This window comes from Humulus lupulus, chromosome 6 (assembly GCF_963169125.1).
Source record: "Humulus lupulus chromosome 6, drHumLupu1.1, whole genome shotgun sequence".
Classification (NCBI taxonomy): Eukaryota; Viridiplantae; Streptophyta; class Magnoliopsida; order Rosales; family Cannabaceae; genus Humulus; species Humulus lupulus.
The window spans coordinates 205,122,517-205,142,865 of record NC_084798.1 but is presented as its reverse complement, the minus strand read 5'-3'; the positions used below and the strand labels follow the sequence as shown (position 1 = coordinate 205,142,865).

Below are 20,349 nucleotides of genomic sequence, written 5' to 3'. Positions count from 1 at the left end.
ATGAAGAATCCGAGTTTTGGTTTAACTTGGGTGGCACATTAGTTAGGTTCTCAATCAGTGAGTTTGCCCTGATTACTGGTTTGAAATGTGTGGGCAGTGTTGACTTTGGGATGTTCAAAGAGGCTGATTTAGGGCTTAGGAAATCTCTTTTTCCGTTGTACGAAGGTAAACCCAGGAAGGAAGAAAAGCTTAGGAAAGAGGAGGTTGCATGTGCATTCAATGATAAAAACTTGAAGAAGAAAGGTGACGAGGTTGTCGTTAAGTTGGCTATTGTTCATTTGTTAGCCAATTTTTTGTTCGGGACACAAACTGAGACTCGCGTTGACAACTCATTCTTTGCCATGGTTGATTCCAATTTTGCTGAGATGAAGAAGTTTGCTTTTGGGAAAGTGTTGTGGCAAAGAATTAGATGTGTGATGCGGGCAGTTTTGAAAGATAGGAATGCCATGTATGATTGTGTTCCTAGGAAAGCTGATGGATCACTGGATAACTATAGTTATAAGTGCTATGGTTTCCCTATTGCTTTCCTTATATGGATATATGAGACAATTCCCTCTTGTTCTCAAGCTTTGTGTAGACGGGTTAATTGTTTGTTTCCAAGGATTCTGAATTGGACAAGCAGGGGAAGTGTGTCATATCAGTATTTGGTTGATAACGTTCTGTTGGAGGAAGAGGTATTGATATTGTTTTATTTTTTCAATGTTTCTTTTCTTTTTGTCGTTTTCTTTCTATTTTTTATTATGTTTGTTTTATAGTTGGGTAACTAGTTACTTTATCTCATTTATTTTTGTGTTGCCTGCTTTTTTTTAAAAAAAATTGATTCTTGCAGTATGATGTTAATGTCATAATGCCTACTACTGAAGAATTGAGACTGCCTATTCTGAGAGGGTTGTCTTTTGAAAGCAAGTTTTCGCCGACAGATCCACCCGATGACGATGCTACTAGTTCCTCAGATATGCATCAGGATCTTATTGCCATTCAATCAAAATTGGTTGAAGTGCAAGATTCGCAGAAGTCTATATTGATTGCAATTTCTGAATTGAAGGCAGCCTTTGCATCTGATTTTGCTTCTGTTATATCTTTGTTGGATGGTATTAAGGCATCTATGGCAGCTGGTAATCATAATGTTGGTGGAGAGTTTGAAGATCCTATGCATGCTGAGACTTCTTCGGAGGTAACTGGTTTCTGTTGTGGTGTGTGTTTCCCTTTTATGATGTCTATTTTGGTTCTATTTTGTTTAAAAATTGCTGGTTTTTGTATTTTTTAGGATTTTTTTGATGGTCATTCCTCTGGGGGTTACCAAAATGTTGATATTGGTGAGGAGTTGGGGGCTGATTTGGAGCATTCCGTTCAGATTGCTTCACAATTTTTTTCTACTGTTAAAGTAAGATCTTATTTTCGTTTTTTTTGTTTAAGTAATTGGTTTTTTTCCTCTGTGTTTTCTTGTTTGTAATGTAGTATTGGTTGTATATTTTTATTTCTTTTTTCAGGAGCCAATTAAGGTTGACTCAAGTGTATGCTCAAGTCCTCAAACTCCCACATTTCATGTGTCTAATGCAATATGGAGAGTTATTAATGATTCAGTTGAGAGGCCACTTAAAGAGAGTAGTTCTTTGGAGGATAAAAGTAAGTGGTCAATTGTGAAGTATGATGATGCACAAGCAGTTGATACTGGACTGATTTTGGGAAGGAAAAGGCAAGCGAAGCCAAGCGCTGTTGTAAAATCTCCTTTCTTAACAAAATTTGGATCTTCTGAAGTTGGAGTGAAACAAAAAAGAAAGAGGACGATATTGGATAATATTTGTCCCTTTTCCAATGACCTTGGTGATAATCACACTAAAGAACAACTGTCTGAGTTTGATTCCTGGATTAATCATGGTTTGAAGAAAAGGAACAAGTATGTATAACCATTATTTGTTTTAAAGTTTGTTATATGTGTAATATGTATGATTAATTTGTTAAGCTTTTTATTTTGTTTTTTAATGTATTTTTCAGGTTTAAAAAATATGATGATAATTCTGTGGAGCCACCAATTAATTTCACTTTTGTTCATATTTCTGAGAAGGCTTGGTTTCATAGCCTTTATTTCTCTGGGCAATTCGTTGACTCATCGGTGAGATTCTCGCTTTTTTAATTTATCTGGTTTTTCATGTTGGAGTTCTTTTTTTTTTTTACAAGGTAATAAGTCTGGTGATCTATTTTATGTTATATATTATGATGTTATTGGGTACCCAGTTACCTTACTGTTTGCTTTGTTGTAGTTCATTGGGTAACTGGTTACCCAAATCATAGTAGATTTGTTTCTACCCATATCATTTTATAATCATGTATTTTATTTATTATGCAGCATATTGATGTGATGATGTATTACTTGAGGAGAAAGGTTAAATTGTCTACAGATTTGAAGAGAAGAGTATCTACGACTGACACTTGTTTTGGGCAAAACATAGTGTTTATGTATGAAGATTTTAAGAAAAAAGGTAGTGGCGCATTTAAAATAGATGAGAGATGCGTTGCTTTGAAGATAATGAAGGGGGAATCCATGTTTTGTGCAACTCATTGGAATTTGCTTGATGATGTTGTCATGCCTGTTAATGTGAATGGTCTTATGCACTGGATTTTGTTGCACTTTAATGTACAGCAGAGATCTCTTACGGTGTATGATTCAATGTCTGGTGCAAAGCATGAAAATCAGACTTTACCTGTCGTTGAGGCATTTGCTGTTTTGATTCCTCTTCTTCTGGAGATGATTGATTTCTATGTTCGTAAAGATATTCATCTTGATGTTAGCCCGTATGATGTGGTAGAGAATGAGGCTTTGAAGTTGAGCATTGCTAAAGGCATTCCTCAACAGACTGATTGGTTAGTTTGTTTATTTGATTTTAGTTTTTTTTTTCTTTTGTGTTCTGTTTTGTTTATATGTTCTTAGTTGTTTTTTTTTTCTTTTTCTTTTTTCTATTATGCAGTGATTGTGGTGTGTTCTGTACTTATTTTGCTGAGCAAATAATTCTTGGGAAGGAGAATGAGATGCCTAAAAATATTGATGTTCGTCTCCTTCGTAAAGACATTGCTGTCAGCTTGTACTATCATGGAAAGAACAAAGAACTTGAGGGATACTTAACTAGCGATGAGTTCACTGAGAAGCTTCTGGAGAGGAGACAGAAAAGAATGAAAATTGCTGCATAGGCTTTTAGTGATATTATATTTCTTTTGGTTTTTTAATCTTTTCTACAACTGTAATTAAATGGTGCATCAATTTCTAGTTTAACAGTTAGCTTTTTTAATTTTCTTCTTATGTAAAACATTGGGATTCTTAAGGTCATTTTATATATACATATTAGTATATCGTTTTGTTAATTCTTTTGCTGTTAGCTTTTTGGAAGAATAATTTAGAGGGTAACCAGGTACCCAGGTTGTTTATTTTCTAACATACCAAGGGTAACTGGTTACTTAATTGTTTTCTTTTTAATTTTTTCCCCATTGGTTTGTTGTTTGTTAATTACATTTATTAATATATATTTTAGATAACCCTTTAAATCAGGTAGCTAGTTTTCTGTTTGTTTTTGTATTTTTTTCCACTGTTTTATGGAATAACTTGAGGGAAACTAATTCCTAGTTGGTTTGTTTAACTAATTTTAATGGTGATATTGGAGGATAACTAGGTACTCAGGCTGTTTGTTTCATAATATACCGAGGGTAACTGGTTACTTAAGTGTTTTTTTTTTTTTTTTCCCCTAAGCTTGTCTTTTTTAATAGTTATGCAACCAGTTTATTATATTAATATTAAAGTAACTTTAATATTATATATAGACGAGTTTGTGATAGAAGAAAGTAAAGGGTTTAATTCTTTTTTTCTTTTTTTTTGGCTTTGAGATTGTTATAGTGGGGTAATTTACCTTGTATTGAAACTTCAGGGTAACCAGTTACCTATATCGTTGTTTTTGTTGTTAGTGATTGTAGCATTGAAAAATAGAAGCAAACAAATCCAAAAAATTATTTTGAAAGGATTTTATAAGTTTGCATAACCAATCAATGTGTTTTATTTTGAAACAATCTTATTAAAATTCTGAATGATACTTGATGAATATGAAAGTATCTCTTTCAATGAGGAAAGCTATGAAAGGTTTGTTTTTCTGTAGAATGTGAATCTATGTCTTTGGCTTTTTCTGTTTATTTGGCTTCTGAAATGGAGGATTCCTGCAAGTCTTCCTGTTATGTCCTGGTTGTGCACATTTCCCACAGGTGATTATTACGTTATTTTCCCCTCTTGATCTTATTCGTTTCTTTCTTGGTCTTCCTGCAGGGATTGTTGAATTTGGAGGCAGCACTAGTATGTCCAAGTGTTGTGGGAGATTCCATTCATCTTTATGGGGCAAAGGATGAACATTTTCTTGATACAATGCTTTCAACGTTTCTGTTCTGTAGAATTTTGCACAATAATCATAGACACTCAAGTTTCTTTTTGCAATGACAGCTACTGCATGGCCACAAGGTATTTCATCTTCTTGGAACCTATTGCAAGTGCATGTTCTATTATGTATATTTACTGTGAAATTTATCCCCTTTTGATCACGAACTTGGTATTCTATTGTGTTGAAAGGCAAGACCTAAAAATAGTTTGTCATGAATTAGAATCAGATAATAAACATTTTAAGTAGACTTAAGATTTAAAGTAACTAGTTATGCTTCTGTGTAAAAAAAAATTCATGTTCTTATGGAAGGTAACTGGTTACCATCAATTGACAGTATAAGGATTTGTAAGAATATGTTTAGTTGCATACCTCATACTTCATTTTTGAAACAATGTCATGTCTCAATTCATTTTCTGTTGCTGTAGAGACTTTTGTGAATGTTCCATTTGCATTATTTGAGTTGTTCCAAACCCACTTTTGAACCAAACTTCTAAGGCATTCAACCAAGATATCAATGGGGAGATTTCTTGCAGCTTTTAGTGCAGCGTTGAGTGATTCTGCGATGTTGGATGTCATCATGGTGTATCTTTTTGTTGGCGAGTATGATCTTGCCCAAGTTTCATACTTGGCTTTTTCTAAATAGGGCCTAATGCGTCTATCAATTCTATCAAGGCCTTTCATGTAGTTTTCACATTCTGTCTGTGTGTATGCTTTTGCTGCTGCAATGAATTTCATTTGTAGTTCTTCTCCATGGCTCCCATACTTGCCTTTCAAATTATTGAGTAAGTGAAACATGCAAGCTCCATGGAAAGCATTTGGGTACACCATATGTACTGCATTGTCTATGCTCTTATGTCTGTCAGAAACTATAGCCAATCCTGTGTAGTACACATATTTTAATATAAAAAAACAAAAACCAAGTATTTTTCAATTTTTTTTTTTATTATTATTTTAGTGAAGGTAACCAGTTACTTTGGTCATATTCTAAAAGAAATAGCATGTATTTGTGTATTTTGTTTTGGTAAAATGTTCCTGTTTGTTTGTAAACAAGAATATATCGTTGAAGCTATCATACCTTCGGGTTCTCCATAGGTTTCTCGCAGTTTGGAGAAGAACCATAGCCATGAGTTATCATTTTCGGAGTCTGCTATTCCAAAAGCCAACACGAAAATGTTGTTGTTTGAATCTAACGTTGATGCTGAAAACAGGGTACCACCATGTGCATTTTTCAAAAAAGTTCCATCAACAACAATTATAGGCCTCAAGTATCTCCAACCCTTGATTGAGTTAGAGAAAGCTATGTATAGGTATTTGAATCTATCTTCCTTGTCTGTGAGTAGGTGTGTTATTGTTCCTGGATTTGCTTTTTTCAACATGTAAAGATATATTGGCAACTTCTGATATGAATCATCGGGGTTCCCTCTTACTAGACGCAAAGCTTTCTCTCTTGATCTCCATGCTTTTGTGTATCCCATAGTTACTCCAAAGTCATCATTCATATCATTCATGATGTCATTTGGAGTGTAATTTCTTTTGATTGACTTGTACTTATTCTTTATTAATTCCCCAACTACGATGCTTTTTGCTTGCCTATGGTCTTCCAAAACAATTTCAACAGAGCAAGTGTGATTTGGATTGCATTTCCGTAACTTGAATAAATCTTGATTTCTGTACTTAGATGCTCTCACCAACCAGTTGCATTTTTCATCTGCGCAAGTAACTAGGTACTCTCTAGGTTCTGATCTTTTTGTTTTGAACTGGAAGTTATGCAGCATTGCATAGTAGCTAAGGGCTGATTTGACTGTGTTCTTATCCTTGTAAATTTGTCCTTGCTCTATTGTGTTCACTCTGTAATCAGATATTACTAGTTGGATTTCATCCAACTTCTTTTTTCTTTTTGTATTGTCCTCAATTATGAAATCAGCTACTTCTTCAGCAAAATGGGGTATGTATGACACATTTATGCCCTCATTTGTTGTGCTTGACATTCCTTCTTCAAGTAACATTTGTTCATTGATGGAAGCTTGATTTGCTTGCATTAACAATGTCCCCACCTCCATTTCTTCTGCTGTAGCTTTCTGATTTGCTAGTAGAAGAAGGTCATTTTCATTGTTTGATTCTTGAATTATAGTGACACACAATGGTAAGTCTGTTATTTTAGTAGCAACTTTTTTCTTTATTTCCAGGAAGAACAACACTGAATTGTCTGTTACAACCTTCATTGGTGGTGTTCCTTTTTCTACTTGATAAGAAACTTCAATAGTTGCTGTTTTTTCCTTTATCTCCTTTTTTATCAGATTCACCAAGTTGTCAAGAGAACAATTTGGTGGTATTAATATCCCAGACATTGTGTATCCTTGGTACTCGTTGTTTTCATTCCAATTGCCTCCATATTGAACCAAAGAAGTAATATTGTCCATATCTGTAAAATTTGGCAATTTTTTAAGCAGTTAGTTGGTTCTAAATGGGCTAGGTAACTGGTTAACTTAATATTTAATCACATATTATCCTGAAGCATTTAGCTTTTGTAGGGTAACTGGTCACACTTAGTTTTATATATTTTATGTTTTTCAAATTAGTTATATATATTGATTGTTGTTGCAGGGTAACTTGTTACACTTAGTTTTACACATTGTTTGTTTTTTTTTTTGCAGGGTAACTGGTTACCTTAATAATGAATCATATATTGCTTATTTTTACCCTTAGTTTTATATAGTTGTAATTTCCTCTTAGTTTTATTTATTTTCTGTTTTTCAGGGTAACTGGTTACCCTATTGTTACTGATTGTTTTTGTAGTAAATCTTCCCAGATACATCAAATAATTTTTCAGAGTTCTTGTTTCTTGCCTATTTTTTTTTTTTGGTTAATGAATGTAGAAAAACCAGTGGGAAGGTAACTGGTTCCCTTAATCTGTAATTGCATACCGTACTGAAACATTTGAGTTGAATTTATTGCATGTTATTCCAAGTAACTGGTTGTCGTAATGTTTCTGAATGTTTCTTGTTTTTTTTTCTGGTTAATCAATGTATACAAACCAGTCTTCGATATTTTTTTTCTATTTTTTAGTTTATAAATTGTTTTTGTTTCCAGCAAGCACATTTGATCATGATCATTTTTATTATAATCAAGATAATAGTTGCAAATGATATAGTAGATTGAACATAGTTTGCAAAAAAAAAAAAAAAAAAAATGACAACAGAACATAGTTGACAGAGGAAATGGTTTCTTGCTAACCTTGTTTTCTTGATCGTGTAGTGGATATGCAGGACGCCGGAATCTTCAAAGATTGCAGCTGGTTTGATTGGAAGAATGTTGGAATTTTTTTGATTTCTGCAGAAAGGGACCATTTGTTTAGTGATCAGATTTTTCTTGCATTTTTTTGTCAGAAGATGGGGTCAAACCTTTGCTAGAGTTGGTCGATTGGTGTGGTGATCGCCGGTGATCGCCGGAGATACTACTCGTTGCCGGAGAAGGAAGCTATCACTGGAGAATTGCTTGCCGGAGATGGAAGAAATAGTAACGTGTTTTTTTGATCATGTTTCACGCATGAGCAAATGAGCAGAGGAGAGGAGGATTGAATAAAAATGAGCAGGGTAATTACATGTGTACCCCTGATTTGTGCTGATGTGTTGTTGTTTAAATTTCAATTATGGCATATACTTATTTTTCCCATATTCTAAGTTTTCCTTGTATAAAATCTTCCATACATATTATAAAAAGATTTATTCCCATATTTTTGCACAATTATGGCTAAAAAGCCATATTTATGAAAATTTCCCTTTTTTTTTTTCAATTTGAAATCCCATCATCTCTAATGCCCCAATTTTTTTATACTCAACATTCATGCACAACAAAGGCTAAATAGAACAATTATCACAAAAGTAAAAAATAATACTATTAATAACAATTATGATTTTAACATCATATTTTTTTATTAATATTATTATTATATTTTGTAACCCAAACTTATTTTTATTTATTTTTAGTTCTTTTTTAAGCTCTATAAATAAAAGCTATTTTTATTAGTTTGGTATGTAATTTTGAAAGTAAGGATACTATAGCAAAATTTCATCTCACTCTTCTTCTTATATTTCTTTATAGAAAATTTTCAAAAATATGACTTTTATACCATCAATGTGCAAAAATATGAGAATTATATTTTTCTTAATTTGTATGAGAAAATTTATTAAAGAAAAAATTAAAGTATGTGAAATACAATTAGTAGCTAACTAAAATATAGAAATGCTACATTTTTTATCATAGTTATGTTTTCTTTGATTTTGAAAGTGTTTTTTTTTTTCCAATTTTTAATTATTGTTTAACTTATTTTTTCTTTCTTTTTTTCCTTACTTATTTTTTCTTCCATTTTTTCTTTTTTTTTTTGTACCAAGTTTTTTCTTCATCATTTTTTCTTTCTATTTTTCCATTTTTCTTCTTCTCATTTTTATTCATTTATCTATTTTTTTTTCTTTCATTTGTATAGTTTTTTTTTTCATATTTTTTCCATTTTTTATATTTTTTTTTCATTTTTTCCTTCTATCTTTTATTCATTTTTGTATTTATTATTTTTTCCTTTTTTTTCATACATATGAGCTTTTTTCTTCTTCTTCCATTTTTCCTTTTTTTTTCTACAAATTTTTCGTTCATATTTTTTTCTTTCCATTTTTCCATTATTTTTCTTCTTCTTCTTCTTCTTTTCATTTTTATTCATTCAGCTCTCTTTTTTTCTTCATCATTTCTTTTCTTTTGTTTTTTTTTTCATTCTTTTTTCTTCATTTTTTGTACTTATTCTTTTCTCATTCATTTTTCTTTTTTTTTTCCTTTGTTTCACACATATATTTTAACATTACATAATTATTTTACTATTTTTTTATTTATTATTGTAATTTTTTTTATAGTTTTTTCCACTATATGTAAAAAAAATCAAATCAATTTTTTCAGCATTTTCTTTTTACTGTAACACTTATAATAACACCAAAATTTGGAACAAAAACTAATAAAAATATGAAAACGGGAACAAGTTACTCTGATGGGATGTAACACCCTAAATTCTAGCTATAATTGTAGAAAATAAAGATGGTGAAAAATTAATGTAATAAATCGTAAAAAGTGTTGCCTTCTTTATTGATAATTTAAAATAAATATAACCCGGATTTAGGAAAAATAAATAATGGTCTTTACAATAAAATAAAATTCAAACTAGGCAACATTAAATCATAAAGTGCATAATTTCTCAAGAAAATAACACGCGGCTATATGGCCTCCACATATTCACACCAGTCTTGCTTTTGTGAATTCGTTCACCACCGATCATCTAATGTTAACTTATTCTGCAAAAATAAAATAAAGGAATGAGCTTCTAAGCCCAGTAAGGAAAATACATAGCTATTCATACAGAAATCAATCATAAACTCACAACGAATAATTTCACATGCAATACTATATTCATAACAGAAACCAAGGTTATAATCTATCCTATATCACTGTCATACTAAAAATCACACATAGATCTAGATCATAAATTATATCCTGCAATCATAACATTAGTCATAAACACATCATAAATAACAAATCAAATAACCACATAGTCATAACAATCATACCATCAGCTCATACAAAAGTTCATAACAATGCTAATTTATACTAATCATACAAGATCAAAATATATCCTAACTCATAGGTTATAATAACAAGACAGGTATAAGAAAACGATAAGTTCTTATACAGGGATGGCAATTAAGCCCCAGACATAAGCCCGTCATATACCGGACATCAACTTAGGTCCTTCATAGAATTTTGGCATCCGAGCCTACCGGACATAAGTCCGTCATACATAATTGGACACCTTAGGTCCAGCCACATTTACCCCTTTATTGTACCTGAAATGCTAGGTCATACAAAACATAAACTAGGTCATAAACTAAACTACCTAATTTTCCTTACCTTGAGTGTGGTGCATAGAAACTATAGTTGAGTCCTTTATATGCTAATCCCGCTTAAAAACCCTATTTTATAAACATGATACCATTATTAAAACATAAACTAATAGATCTAAAACTCAAACACAATCGAAACTTAACTATACCTCAACCTTGATCTTGAAGAAAAACCCTAGATCCTTAAATGCTTGCTTGTAGGATTTTGACAAAAAGAAAGATAGCCTTGGTCGTGTGGCCTCTTTGGGTACTAGGGTTTCAAAGATATGAAGAGGTGATGGTGATGATGATTTCAGCCTATTAGGGTTTGTGTTTTGATGGTGGTGCACGACAACAATAGGAAGAGAGAGAGTGTGCGTGAGGGTCTCAAGAAGAGCAAGAGTGAATAAAAAAAATGAGTAGGAATAGGCTCTCAAAAATCATAATTTTATTCTAACTATAATCCAAATTTAAATTTAAATATAATAGAATCCTAACTTCTATAGAAAATATCTCTACATTATCTTATTAATATTTTTATTAAATAATTGAGGAGTAATCTAACATTAAACTACCTAGGAAAAATATCCCAACCTCTAACTACCTAAATCTCATAACTCTGGACTCACTTGTAGTAAAAGTTATGAAATAATATGAGCTGTAGGAGTCCGATTTAGACAATCTTTATACCGTTGGAAAGCTAATTCAATTATCTACAACTTTTAGAAATACTATTTTTCCAAAATCATAACATAACTAGGTCCAAAACGGGTCCAAAGTTACAGTACCCTATAGTTACGAAAATTCTATATAATTATCTGAATAACAACCTAATCAATAAATATCTTAACTAACCATAAAATAACAAACTCTAATTATATAGGCTGATTTTGAATTTACTAAGCCCAAAATCTTATTGGGCTTTAGGGCTTTACGTAGAATTGATCCATAACAATTCTTAATAATACCATAATTAATTTATTCTTACGCAATCACCCATTTTCCACAAACAAGGCTACTAATATCACAAAAATATACTATGCTATACTAATAATAACCACTAAATACTATAATCATAACCACTAAATATTTCAAAAATTAAACCTTATTCTATCACCACAACTCAAATTAAATCTATTCTATAAAATAAAACAACCTATAATCACATAAATAAAGAGGTCTAAGAGAAAGGTAACCTCGGTTACTACATGGGAATATTCAAATCTAGAAAAAAAAATTATATGAAGAAGGTGAAAGAGAAAGGAAATAGGGTGGATCTGCTTTTTATTTTTATTTTTTATTTTTTATTTATTTTCAGATCTGTGGTAATTGGTTACCTTTCCGTTCTTTGTGTGTATATTTTTTGGGGGTAACTGGTTACCTTCACGTTCTATGTGTGTATATTTCTGGGGGTAACTGGTTACCTTCACGTTCTGATGTGTGTGTATATTTATGAGTTCTTTATGGTAACTGGTTACCTATGTTACTAAAATCATAGTTACTTCTTCTTTCTTTTTTTAATGAAGAGTTATTATTCTTTTTCCTTGAAATTTGATGTATCTTTTTACATTTAATATGTGTAACCTGTTACCCCTCTTATGGTAACTGATTATCCCTCTTATGGCAGAAAGTTACTCCTCAGGATAACTGGTTACCCCCTCCTGGTACATGTTATTTAACCTAGCTCTAGGAATTTTTTAATAGAACTGTCAAAGATCAATCAAGTAACTGGTTACCTTACCCAGTGTTTGAAAAAAAAAACGTACAATAAAAAAAAAGAAAAAAATGTTTATAATAAATAAAAAATAATTTTAAACACAATTCATATTAAAAAAAAAGGAAAAAAATTGCAAAACAACCAAAATTTTTTTTAATACAAAATTAGTAATATAAAAAAACAAATAAGTTGAAAAGATAATAATCAAATTACAAACATACCCTTCCAAATTAATAAAACTTGATTAAGAGTAAAACTATGACATAAACCAACTTTTATACAAAAATACGAGAAAATAAACCCATAAAAGTGAAAATTCTTAAAAAAAGCCATAAATTAACTTTTTTTAAAAAAAAAGTCATATTTTTGCACATTCTATTAAAAATCTCATATAAAATGTAATTTCCTCTTTCTGTATAGAATTTATGTGAGAATGATGTGCATAATGACTTAATCTTCCTTGGAAGAGGTTAGGGATGATCCCATATGCAAAGTGATATTATTTATATTTTTGATTCAATATATGAGTCTTTAAGGTTTATACATGTGAGTAATTTATGTTATTCTATCATCTTCTTCATCTTTATTTATTGTTGCAAATATTATATATAGAATTAGCCATGCTTTTTCCATGTATTTAAAGTTAGTATAAATAATATTGATGCTTAGTTTTATGTTAAATCTTTTATTATATTATGATCTAATGGTATAATGTCATTCTTAGATCTTTCATAAGATTAACATATTGCTTCCAAAGTAAGAACATATTTGCGCAAATATATTTTTGAGAAACATGCATGCACTTTAATGTTAAATCCTCAAAATAAGTAGGTTAGATGTGAACTATTTGTTTGTGTAAATTTTATGAATCAAAGATCTAAATAGCTAAACAATGCATAAGAGTGACTCTTGATGCTTTTCTATTATCTAATCATGGATTACATCTTATTTTTATTTGCTTTGTTTTACAATCAAATTCTCAAACCAAAAATCATAAATCCATTTCCCTTTCATTATCTTTTACTAACCTTTAGTGTTTATTTTCTACTAAATTTTTGCTCTTAGTTACCTCCTTGTGGAATCTACCGCTTGATCTTTACTACAACCACCGCTTAGAAGATGCATTTTGAACATTAAACACCTATAATAGTATAAGATTGTTTTAGGTAGTTTTAGATTGAGATGGATTGAGATTTGATGAAAAAAAAGTAGATTGTCTAAAGAATCAGGATAGGAGTTAAATATTTTATAAAGTTTGCAATAGAGAATGGAAATGACTTTAATATGATATATTGCTTAGTTTATTGGCTAATAACTATAGTTGTCAAGCTTATTTTCCTTCTAATTCACAATATATATATATATATTTTTTCTATGAACTTTTGGTTATTTAAGTCTGTTTGTAATACATGATACAATCAATGAACTATAGTAGGGAAAATAGAAAAAAAAAATACAAAATTATTATTTCTCGACGGGCCTATCCAGTCGAAATTGATGCCTAACCCGCCGAGACAGACTCATATTTTCAATCTTGGTACTGAAATTCTGGACGGACTAGCTTGTGAAGAAATGACATTTTTTTTTAGTAGTGTATATTAATATAAAAGAGGGACACGTACACACATGGTGGTCAACGAAAACTGTAAAATAATAATGTGTGTGCCACTCCAGTTTCCACTACTGTGAGTAGTGCACATCAATTTGCCGATCATGAACACTTGTACAAACCATATCTAAATCTTCATTCACACGTCTCCAACTTTTGCCCTTCTCTATCTTTTCTCAGCCACAAAATTTGGACATTAAAAAAATAAAAATAAATACCACCACTTACTACTACTATACTACCGCAACTCAATTGCTTAACTAATTATTATTTTAAAAAATAAAGGATTAAGGTTTATATCTCCCACTCCCACCAATATTATAATTATATGTATATGTCACGTGCATATATAGCAAACATCATATATATCCTCAATAACAGCTATAAATAGGTGATGAAATCGTTCCAAGTTTATATACAACTCAAACACACACACACACATATATATATATCTAATCTTTTGGAGCTTTCTTTGTGCTATAAAGTTGTGACATCTATATTTGGTTTCCATTGTCGTTATTAAGAGAAAATGGTTTTATTTAGGCCACTATCTCTTGTGGCTCTACTTGTTGGACTGTTATTGGTCGTTAATGAATCCGAAAGTCGGGTTGCAAGAAAGGATTTGGGTCTGGATCTGGGTGGTGTTGGAGTCGGACTCGGAACAGGTATCGGGTTAGGCTTGGGAGGCGGAAGTGGCTCAGGAGCTGGGTCCGGTTCCGGTTCTGGGTCAAACTCGTATTCATCATCAGGGTCCAGTTCAAGTTCATCGGGTGGGTCGGATGCAAGCTCTGAAGCGGGCTCATATGCTGGGTCATATGCAGGATCAAGATCCGGGTCGGGTTCGGAGGCAGGTTCTAGAGCCGGGTCTCATGCTGGGTCTAGGGCCGGGCCAGGATCAGGTAGAAGCGAAGGACATGGGTCGGCTCGAGGGAGTGGCCGTGGTTCCGGACGTGGTGGTGGTGGTGAAGGTTCTGGTGGCGGGGGCGGCTCCGGAATTGGTGATGCCTCCGGCGAGGGTGGTGGCTATGGTGAGGGTTATGGCGGAGGAGGAGGTGATTGAACTTTGAAACAAAGGCCAAATTAAGACATACAAGACATGATGAATAAAGCTAGAAGTTAATAATATAGAATAATGACTAATTAAGTTTACATAGCATATATTATATAATATTATTATATGATCACCATTTCAATTTTATGTGTGGCATAAATAAATTAGTGCATGGTGATAAGCTTGTACTATGTATGTTTGGTCTAGCTAGCTAGCTCAAGTACTCAAGGGCAAGAATTACTAATATAGTTTTCTCTTTGTATTTCCATGTAATTTTTCTAGTGTCTATCAAATATACATGGAATAATAATATTCTACGTTTCTATATCTCTATTTTATATAAGTTTGTAGCTAGATTTTATAATTGTGATTCATGTAGCACTTCTTATACCTTACGTACCTCAATATTTAATAATCCGCCATATATTAAAATGAGCAAATTTATAATTTAACAATCTAAATAATCCCCTTAATTCAGGATAATTTTAAACTTTTGAAAAATTTAGAATAATATTTTATCTTATCAAATCCTCATCCATATATTTTCTTAATTAGAAAAAATAATTATTTTCTTCTTATAAATGAACAACTCATTCACCTCACAAATCCTACCATTTAAACATAACCTTATTATATGGAGATGATATTCGATGGTTTCTCTCGAAAATAATAAAATCAAATTTTGTAATTAAGTATTCAAATAAATTTCTAGCAGAGATAATTGTTAAAGATTATTGGAATCCTCAATCTTTATCGGATGTATCACATATATAGGTATTGTTTTTTTGTTTATTCTGTAACATTTTGCTCCTTAATTCATCATTTTATTTCATTTAAGTGATCTCTAAATGCGCATGCTTTTGCATATGAAAGGAATTAGTTCCATTTAAAAAAAATGAAATTAATTGATGTTACATTTTGAGAGAGTTAAGTAAACCTTTTAGCTTAATTTTAATAGTTTATCTGAAGATCTTAGTCCGTGGATTGATCAATATGATGATAAGTCAAATATATACAATACTAATTATAAGATCTCCTGAGTATATGTAGAGGTTTTTTGATAAATGCAAATTTGTATATATTATTTTTACATTTTTACGACTCTAATTTTATTTTCAATTTTACTAACTTAACTTTACAAAAATATTATTTTTAAAGTTTTTTATTTACAAAAATACGATTTCAAAAAACAGCTTAAAATCAACGAGAAATCAATCCCATACTAACTGCAAATCAAATTGACCTCAACACATTGTATCAACAAAAAATAAACTAAAAAACATAAAAAGAAACAACATCGAAAAAATTATTACTCCATTTTAAAATGTATAAAAAATAAACTCAAAATATACACCAGAACAACTTAACATAACCCCTAAATCAACTAAAAAATAACTGAAAATCAATTAGATATTTATCCACTATTATATGTTTCAAAAAAGCAACTACAAATCACCTAGACAACAATCCCACATCAATATGGTGTTGAAAAAATAACTTGAAATAAACTAGACAACAACCCTGCAACAATACAATGTTGAAAAAACAACTATAAACTAACTAAAAATCAATACATTGCATCAATCCAACATAAACTAAAAAACTACAACAAAACAACATTTTTTTGGTACATAGATAATTTATTATTATTTCTAAATATGTACAAAAAAAAACCAAATTAATAATAATTATTATTATTCTACTAAAGGTTAATTATGTGTAAAATATGAATATAAATATCTTCTATATAAAAAAGTGTGTAGATAACAGAAATTCTTGGTTTTAACGGTTTGTTTTGTTAACTTTAACGAAATATTATAAATATTTAATGAAATATACTTTTAAACTAACTAAAAATAGATATTTATTAATTATATTAATATAAATTCAAATATTATAAAATATTATTATTATAATAATATTTAATACAAGACTAGATATTTAATACTTATATTAATATAAATTCAAATATTATAAAATATCATTGTAATAATGTATAATACTTAATCTTAATTTTTATTAAAACAATTATCATTTATGTTTAAAAAGGTTATCATATTATATAGGGTTATTTGTGGCAAAATCCCCCATTCTTTTTGACTTCACGCACCAATAACCACAATAAAATTTTTTGACGGCAATACCCCCGGCTGTTACAATTTCCTTGCAGCCGTCCACCTTTGGACGTTAAGTGCCAGTTTGGAACAATTAACCCAACGTGTCGTTCATATATTGCTCCACGTGCATAATGACATGGCACATAACTTGAGTATGTGTATTATTATTATTATTATTATTATTATTGTTGTTGTTGTTGTTGTTGTTGTTGTTGTTGTTGTTGTTGTTGTTGTTTGAGAAGTAAAACTTTAGGGGTTAAAACCAGGTCAAGGATAGCATTGTCGAAGGAACGAAGCTCCACCGAAATCCATGAGAGAGAAAAACTAGTCGGAAATGACGAAGAAGGTTGAGGAGCAGTCGATGGGATGCTTGCATTACTTTTGCAATCCTCTGAAACTCCTTGTGACGAGGATTTTTCGAATGTCAAGGAACCCAGGAAGAAGATTCCTAACGTGTGTTAGATGTCAGGTTAGTTGTTTCTATATGCCCTATTTTTTTTTTTTTTTATAATATCTCTTCTCGATCCATTGTTTTTCTTGGGTTAGTATCAGTAATACTTAATTGAGCTTGAAATAGGTGGACGGGGGTTGTAATTATTTTGAATGGGTTGACCACCAATTTTGTGAATGTGGAATGAGAATGATGCCAGAATTAGAGACGAAAATTTCTTCGATGGCTTCAACTTCCAGTTCATGGACTGGTAATCAGCAGCAAAAAAGCTATGGTGCTGACAGAGCAAATGCAAGGGAGCCTGCAAGTAGTGGTGAAAGTACATTTAGAGAGGAGCATGTGGTTGAGCACTCGTGTGCTTACAACTTGAATAATATCATACTTTATGTGGTTGTAATTTATTTTATGTGTTGGTTGTTAGTGTGACTTTGGTATGTGGTTTTGTGGAATTATAATGACACATGGTTTAACATTTTAGCTTATGAATCTTGAATGTGACCATGGTTGAGACTTTTGAAAAACAAATGAATGATAGACAAAATCCTTAAGTGGAACTTTCCATATTGTTTTTGATTAAGCAACACAACTCTATTGTTTTCACATACTGCAAAAAGTTCAGCAGTTACATAAAAATATATAAGTTAGCCATTTCAATAGCACCTAAGGTTATACATGAAAACCTTTTGGGTTACATCAAAATAAACCTAACAATTAGCACCTAAGGTTAGCAATTTTTTTTCTTCATAAAAAGTACCTCTGCTGCAGATTCAAAATGATACAAGATACATAACATAATATAACATAACATTGAACTAGCCTCTTGGACCTACTTCTGAAGCACTTACAGATCTTCTGGGTCGACCTCTACCTCTTTGAGTAGGTCCTGGAGCAATTCCTGGAGTAGTTCTTGAAGCACCTAATACTCTTTGTTTTTGTTTCTCCCTTCTTTCTCTCATTCTTTTGGTTTCATCAAATGGGTTCTTACTTGGTGGCCTACCACCTTTCTTCTTAGATGGAGCCTACAAGTGTTTTTTTTTTTAAATGCATAAATAAGTAAATGAAAACCAAGAAATATTGCATAAAATATAACATCTTAGGTACCAAACGACTTGCTCAACAGTTGGATTTTTGCAGCTTTTCCTAAAGTGCCCCACTTACTTGCAATTGTTACAGCTAGCAACCTGCCTTGTTCTTATGGTCTTGGTTGTTGGGAGAGGCTCATCAACCTCCCTTCTCCTCTTTTTATTAGGTCTTCCTGGGAGGTTATTTGCACCTGGAGGTTGAATGGAATTTAGGCCTGTGTTAGGCCAGTTGTCTGGGCTTGGCATTGGGGCTACTACCCCTGCATATTTTTCTGGAATGCTTCGTTCTAGTAGTAGTCATGAACAAAATCCATGACATCATTTTTCATGCTCCAAATACATGCCAACGCATGTCCACAGGGTACCCTAGTTAACTCAAACCTCCTACAAGAGTTACTACAAAAACCATACTATTCCCTCCTTGTCTAACTTCAAAATTAAAATTGTCAGCCCTAGTAACAAAACTATTCCTTGAAACTTGTTTCTGTTTCTCTATGATTAATAAAATTGTAGCTCCAACAGGCTGACTCCACTTGGAAATACTTTATCTTTTTTCATAAAACCTACACATCGATCAATATCTAATCTTCTCCAATAATGTGAAAATTGGTTTATCCCTAGCATTAATGACTGCATCATTGAAGCTTTCACATAGATTGTTAACTGACATGTCACATTTAACATGGGTTGAAAAATGAGATTTTGACCATATACTAGGTAACTTACCAGCTAACTAATCATTGGCGGATTGATTGACATTTTTAATGTCTTGCATTCTTCTTTTGAATTCTTTAGGAGTGGTTGCTCTTGCTGCAGCCCACAGTAACTGTTTCATTAGCAAACCAGGGAACTCCTTCTTGAAGTTACTGTGCAAATGTCTTACACAGTTTCTTGCATGAGCTCCTTCCCAAACTGATGCAATTGCATTCTCAAGGCCTTTCTGTTTATCACTTATCATTGTAAAATGGTTGGGATCGTCAACATTGAGGTATTCTTTCAGTAACTGACAAACCAAGACCAAGTTTCTGTGTTCTCTTTCTCACACATTCCATAGGCTACTAGAAACATTCCGTTACTCCATCAAAAGCAATGGCAGCTAGTAATATCCCTTTGCAGTTGCCTTTCAAAAAGCATCCATCCAAACCGATTAAGGGTCTGCAACCATTGAGAAAACCATCTTTGTAGGCCTTCAAGCAGATGTACACTCTTTCGAATGTCTGCTTCTCATCTTCCATTCTAGTCTTCAGAATTGCAGTGCTACTTGGATTAGTAGCAAGTAATTGTCTACAGTAGTCATCTAATATGGCATACTGTTCTGACACTGACCCTTCCAACAATTCCATTGCCCTATTTTTAGATCTCTAGAATTTCCATTGGGAAACCATTGAGAATTTTGTGTTCTTAGTCATCTCTTTAAAACCTTGGTAATCCATATTAGGATTTTTTTTTTTCAAAATTGTTCCAAGAAGTGGTTTGAAAGCCAAGGGGTATCTATGTGTATGTTATCAAACACAAGTGGATAATTATGCATGTCAACTAGAGTGTTCACTCTAAATGTCAACCCATCAGGGAGAATATGAGCATATAGGACCCAATGACATCCATGAGCTCTGCATATAACCCTCACCCTATATGATTCATTCTTCTCATATTTAAACTCTCTGTCATTCTGGATATTCCTTAATAGATGTCCTTAGTAGTTCTTTAGTGGAAAATTGCATCCCCAAACTGAACTTGAAGTCTTCCCATTTTGTTTTTGGATTATATTCTACGTTCCCCTTATTTCTAAGACAATTGTCCTCATCATCACTGCATAAGCTTGCTACGTCTTCTTCACTTTCAATACCATTAGTGAACTGTAGTGGCTCATTGCAGAAACTGGTCAGAGATCCCCACCACTGGTTGTGTAACGCCCCAACTCCAGGGACCATTACGGTGTGCCTTGTAAACAGTGCTAAAATCGCTAATCGAGTCATTTGGCCAAAACCGTGTAAC

The 20,349-nt window shown here is 31.9% G+C and overlaps 2 protein-coding genes across 2 annotated transcripts; one reads left to right on the top strand and one right to left on the bottom strand.

Annotated features, from left to right (window-relative positions):
- Window positions 1-3,642: 3,642 nt before the first annotated feature.
- Window positions 3,643-6,052, bottom strand: LOC133783026 (uncharacterized). Its single transcript, XM_062222544.1, has 3 exons — window positions 5,488-6,052; window positions 4,782-5,290; window positions 3,643-4,607 (listed from the first exon to the last, which is right to left on the bottom strand). Exons 1-3 carry the CDS (start codon window positions 5,918-5,920, stop codon window positions 4,149-4,151), a joined length of 1,401 nt encoding a protein of 466 aa, XP_062078528.1. The 5' UTR covers window positions 5,921-6,052; the 3' UTR covers window positions 3,643-4,148.
- Window positions 6,053-14,068: 8,016 nt separating this feature from the next.
- LOC133784402 (glycine-rich protein DOT1-like) lies at window positions 14,069-15,037 on the top strand. Its single transcript, XM_062223762.1, has one exon. The coding sequence runs from the start codon at window positions 14,183-14,185 to the stop codon at window positions 14,711-14,713; it is 531 nt and encodes a 176-aa protein (XP_062079746.1). The 5' UTR covers window positions 14,069-14,182; the 3' UTR covers window positions 14,714-15,037.
- The last annotated feature ends 5,312 nt before the right edge of the window (window positions 15,038-20,349 follow it).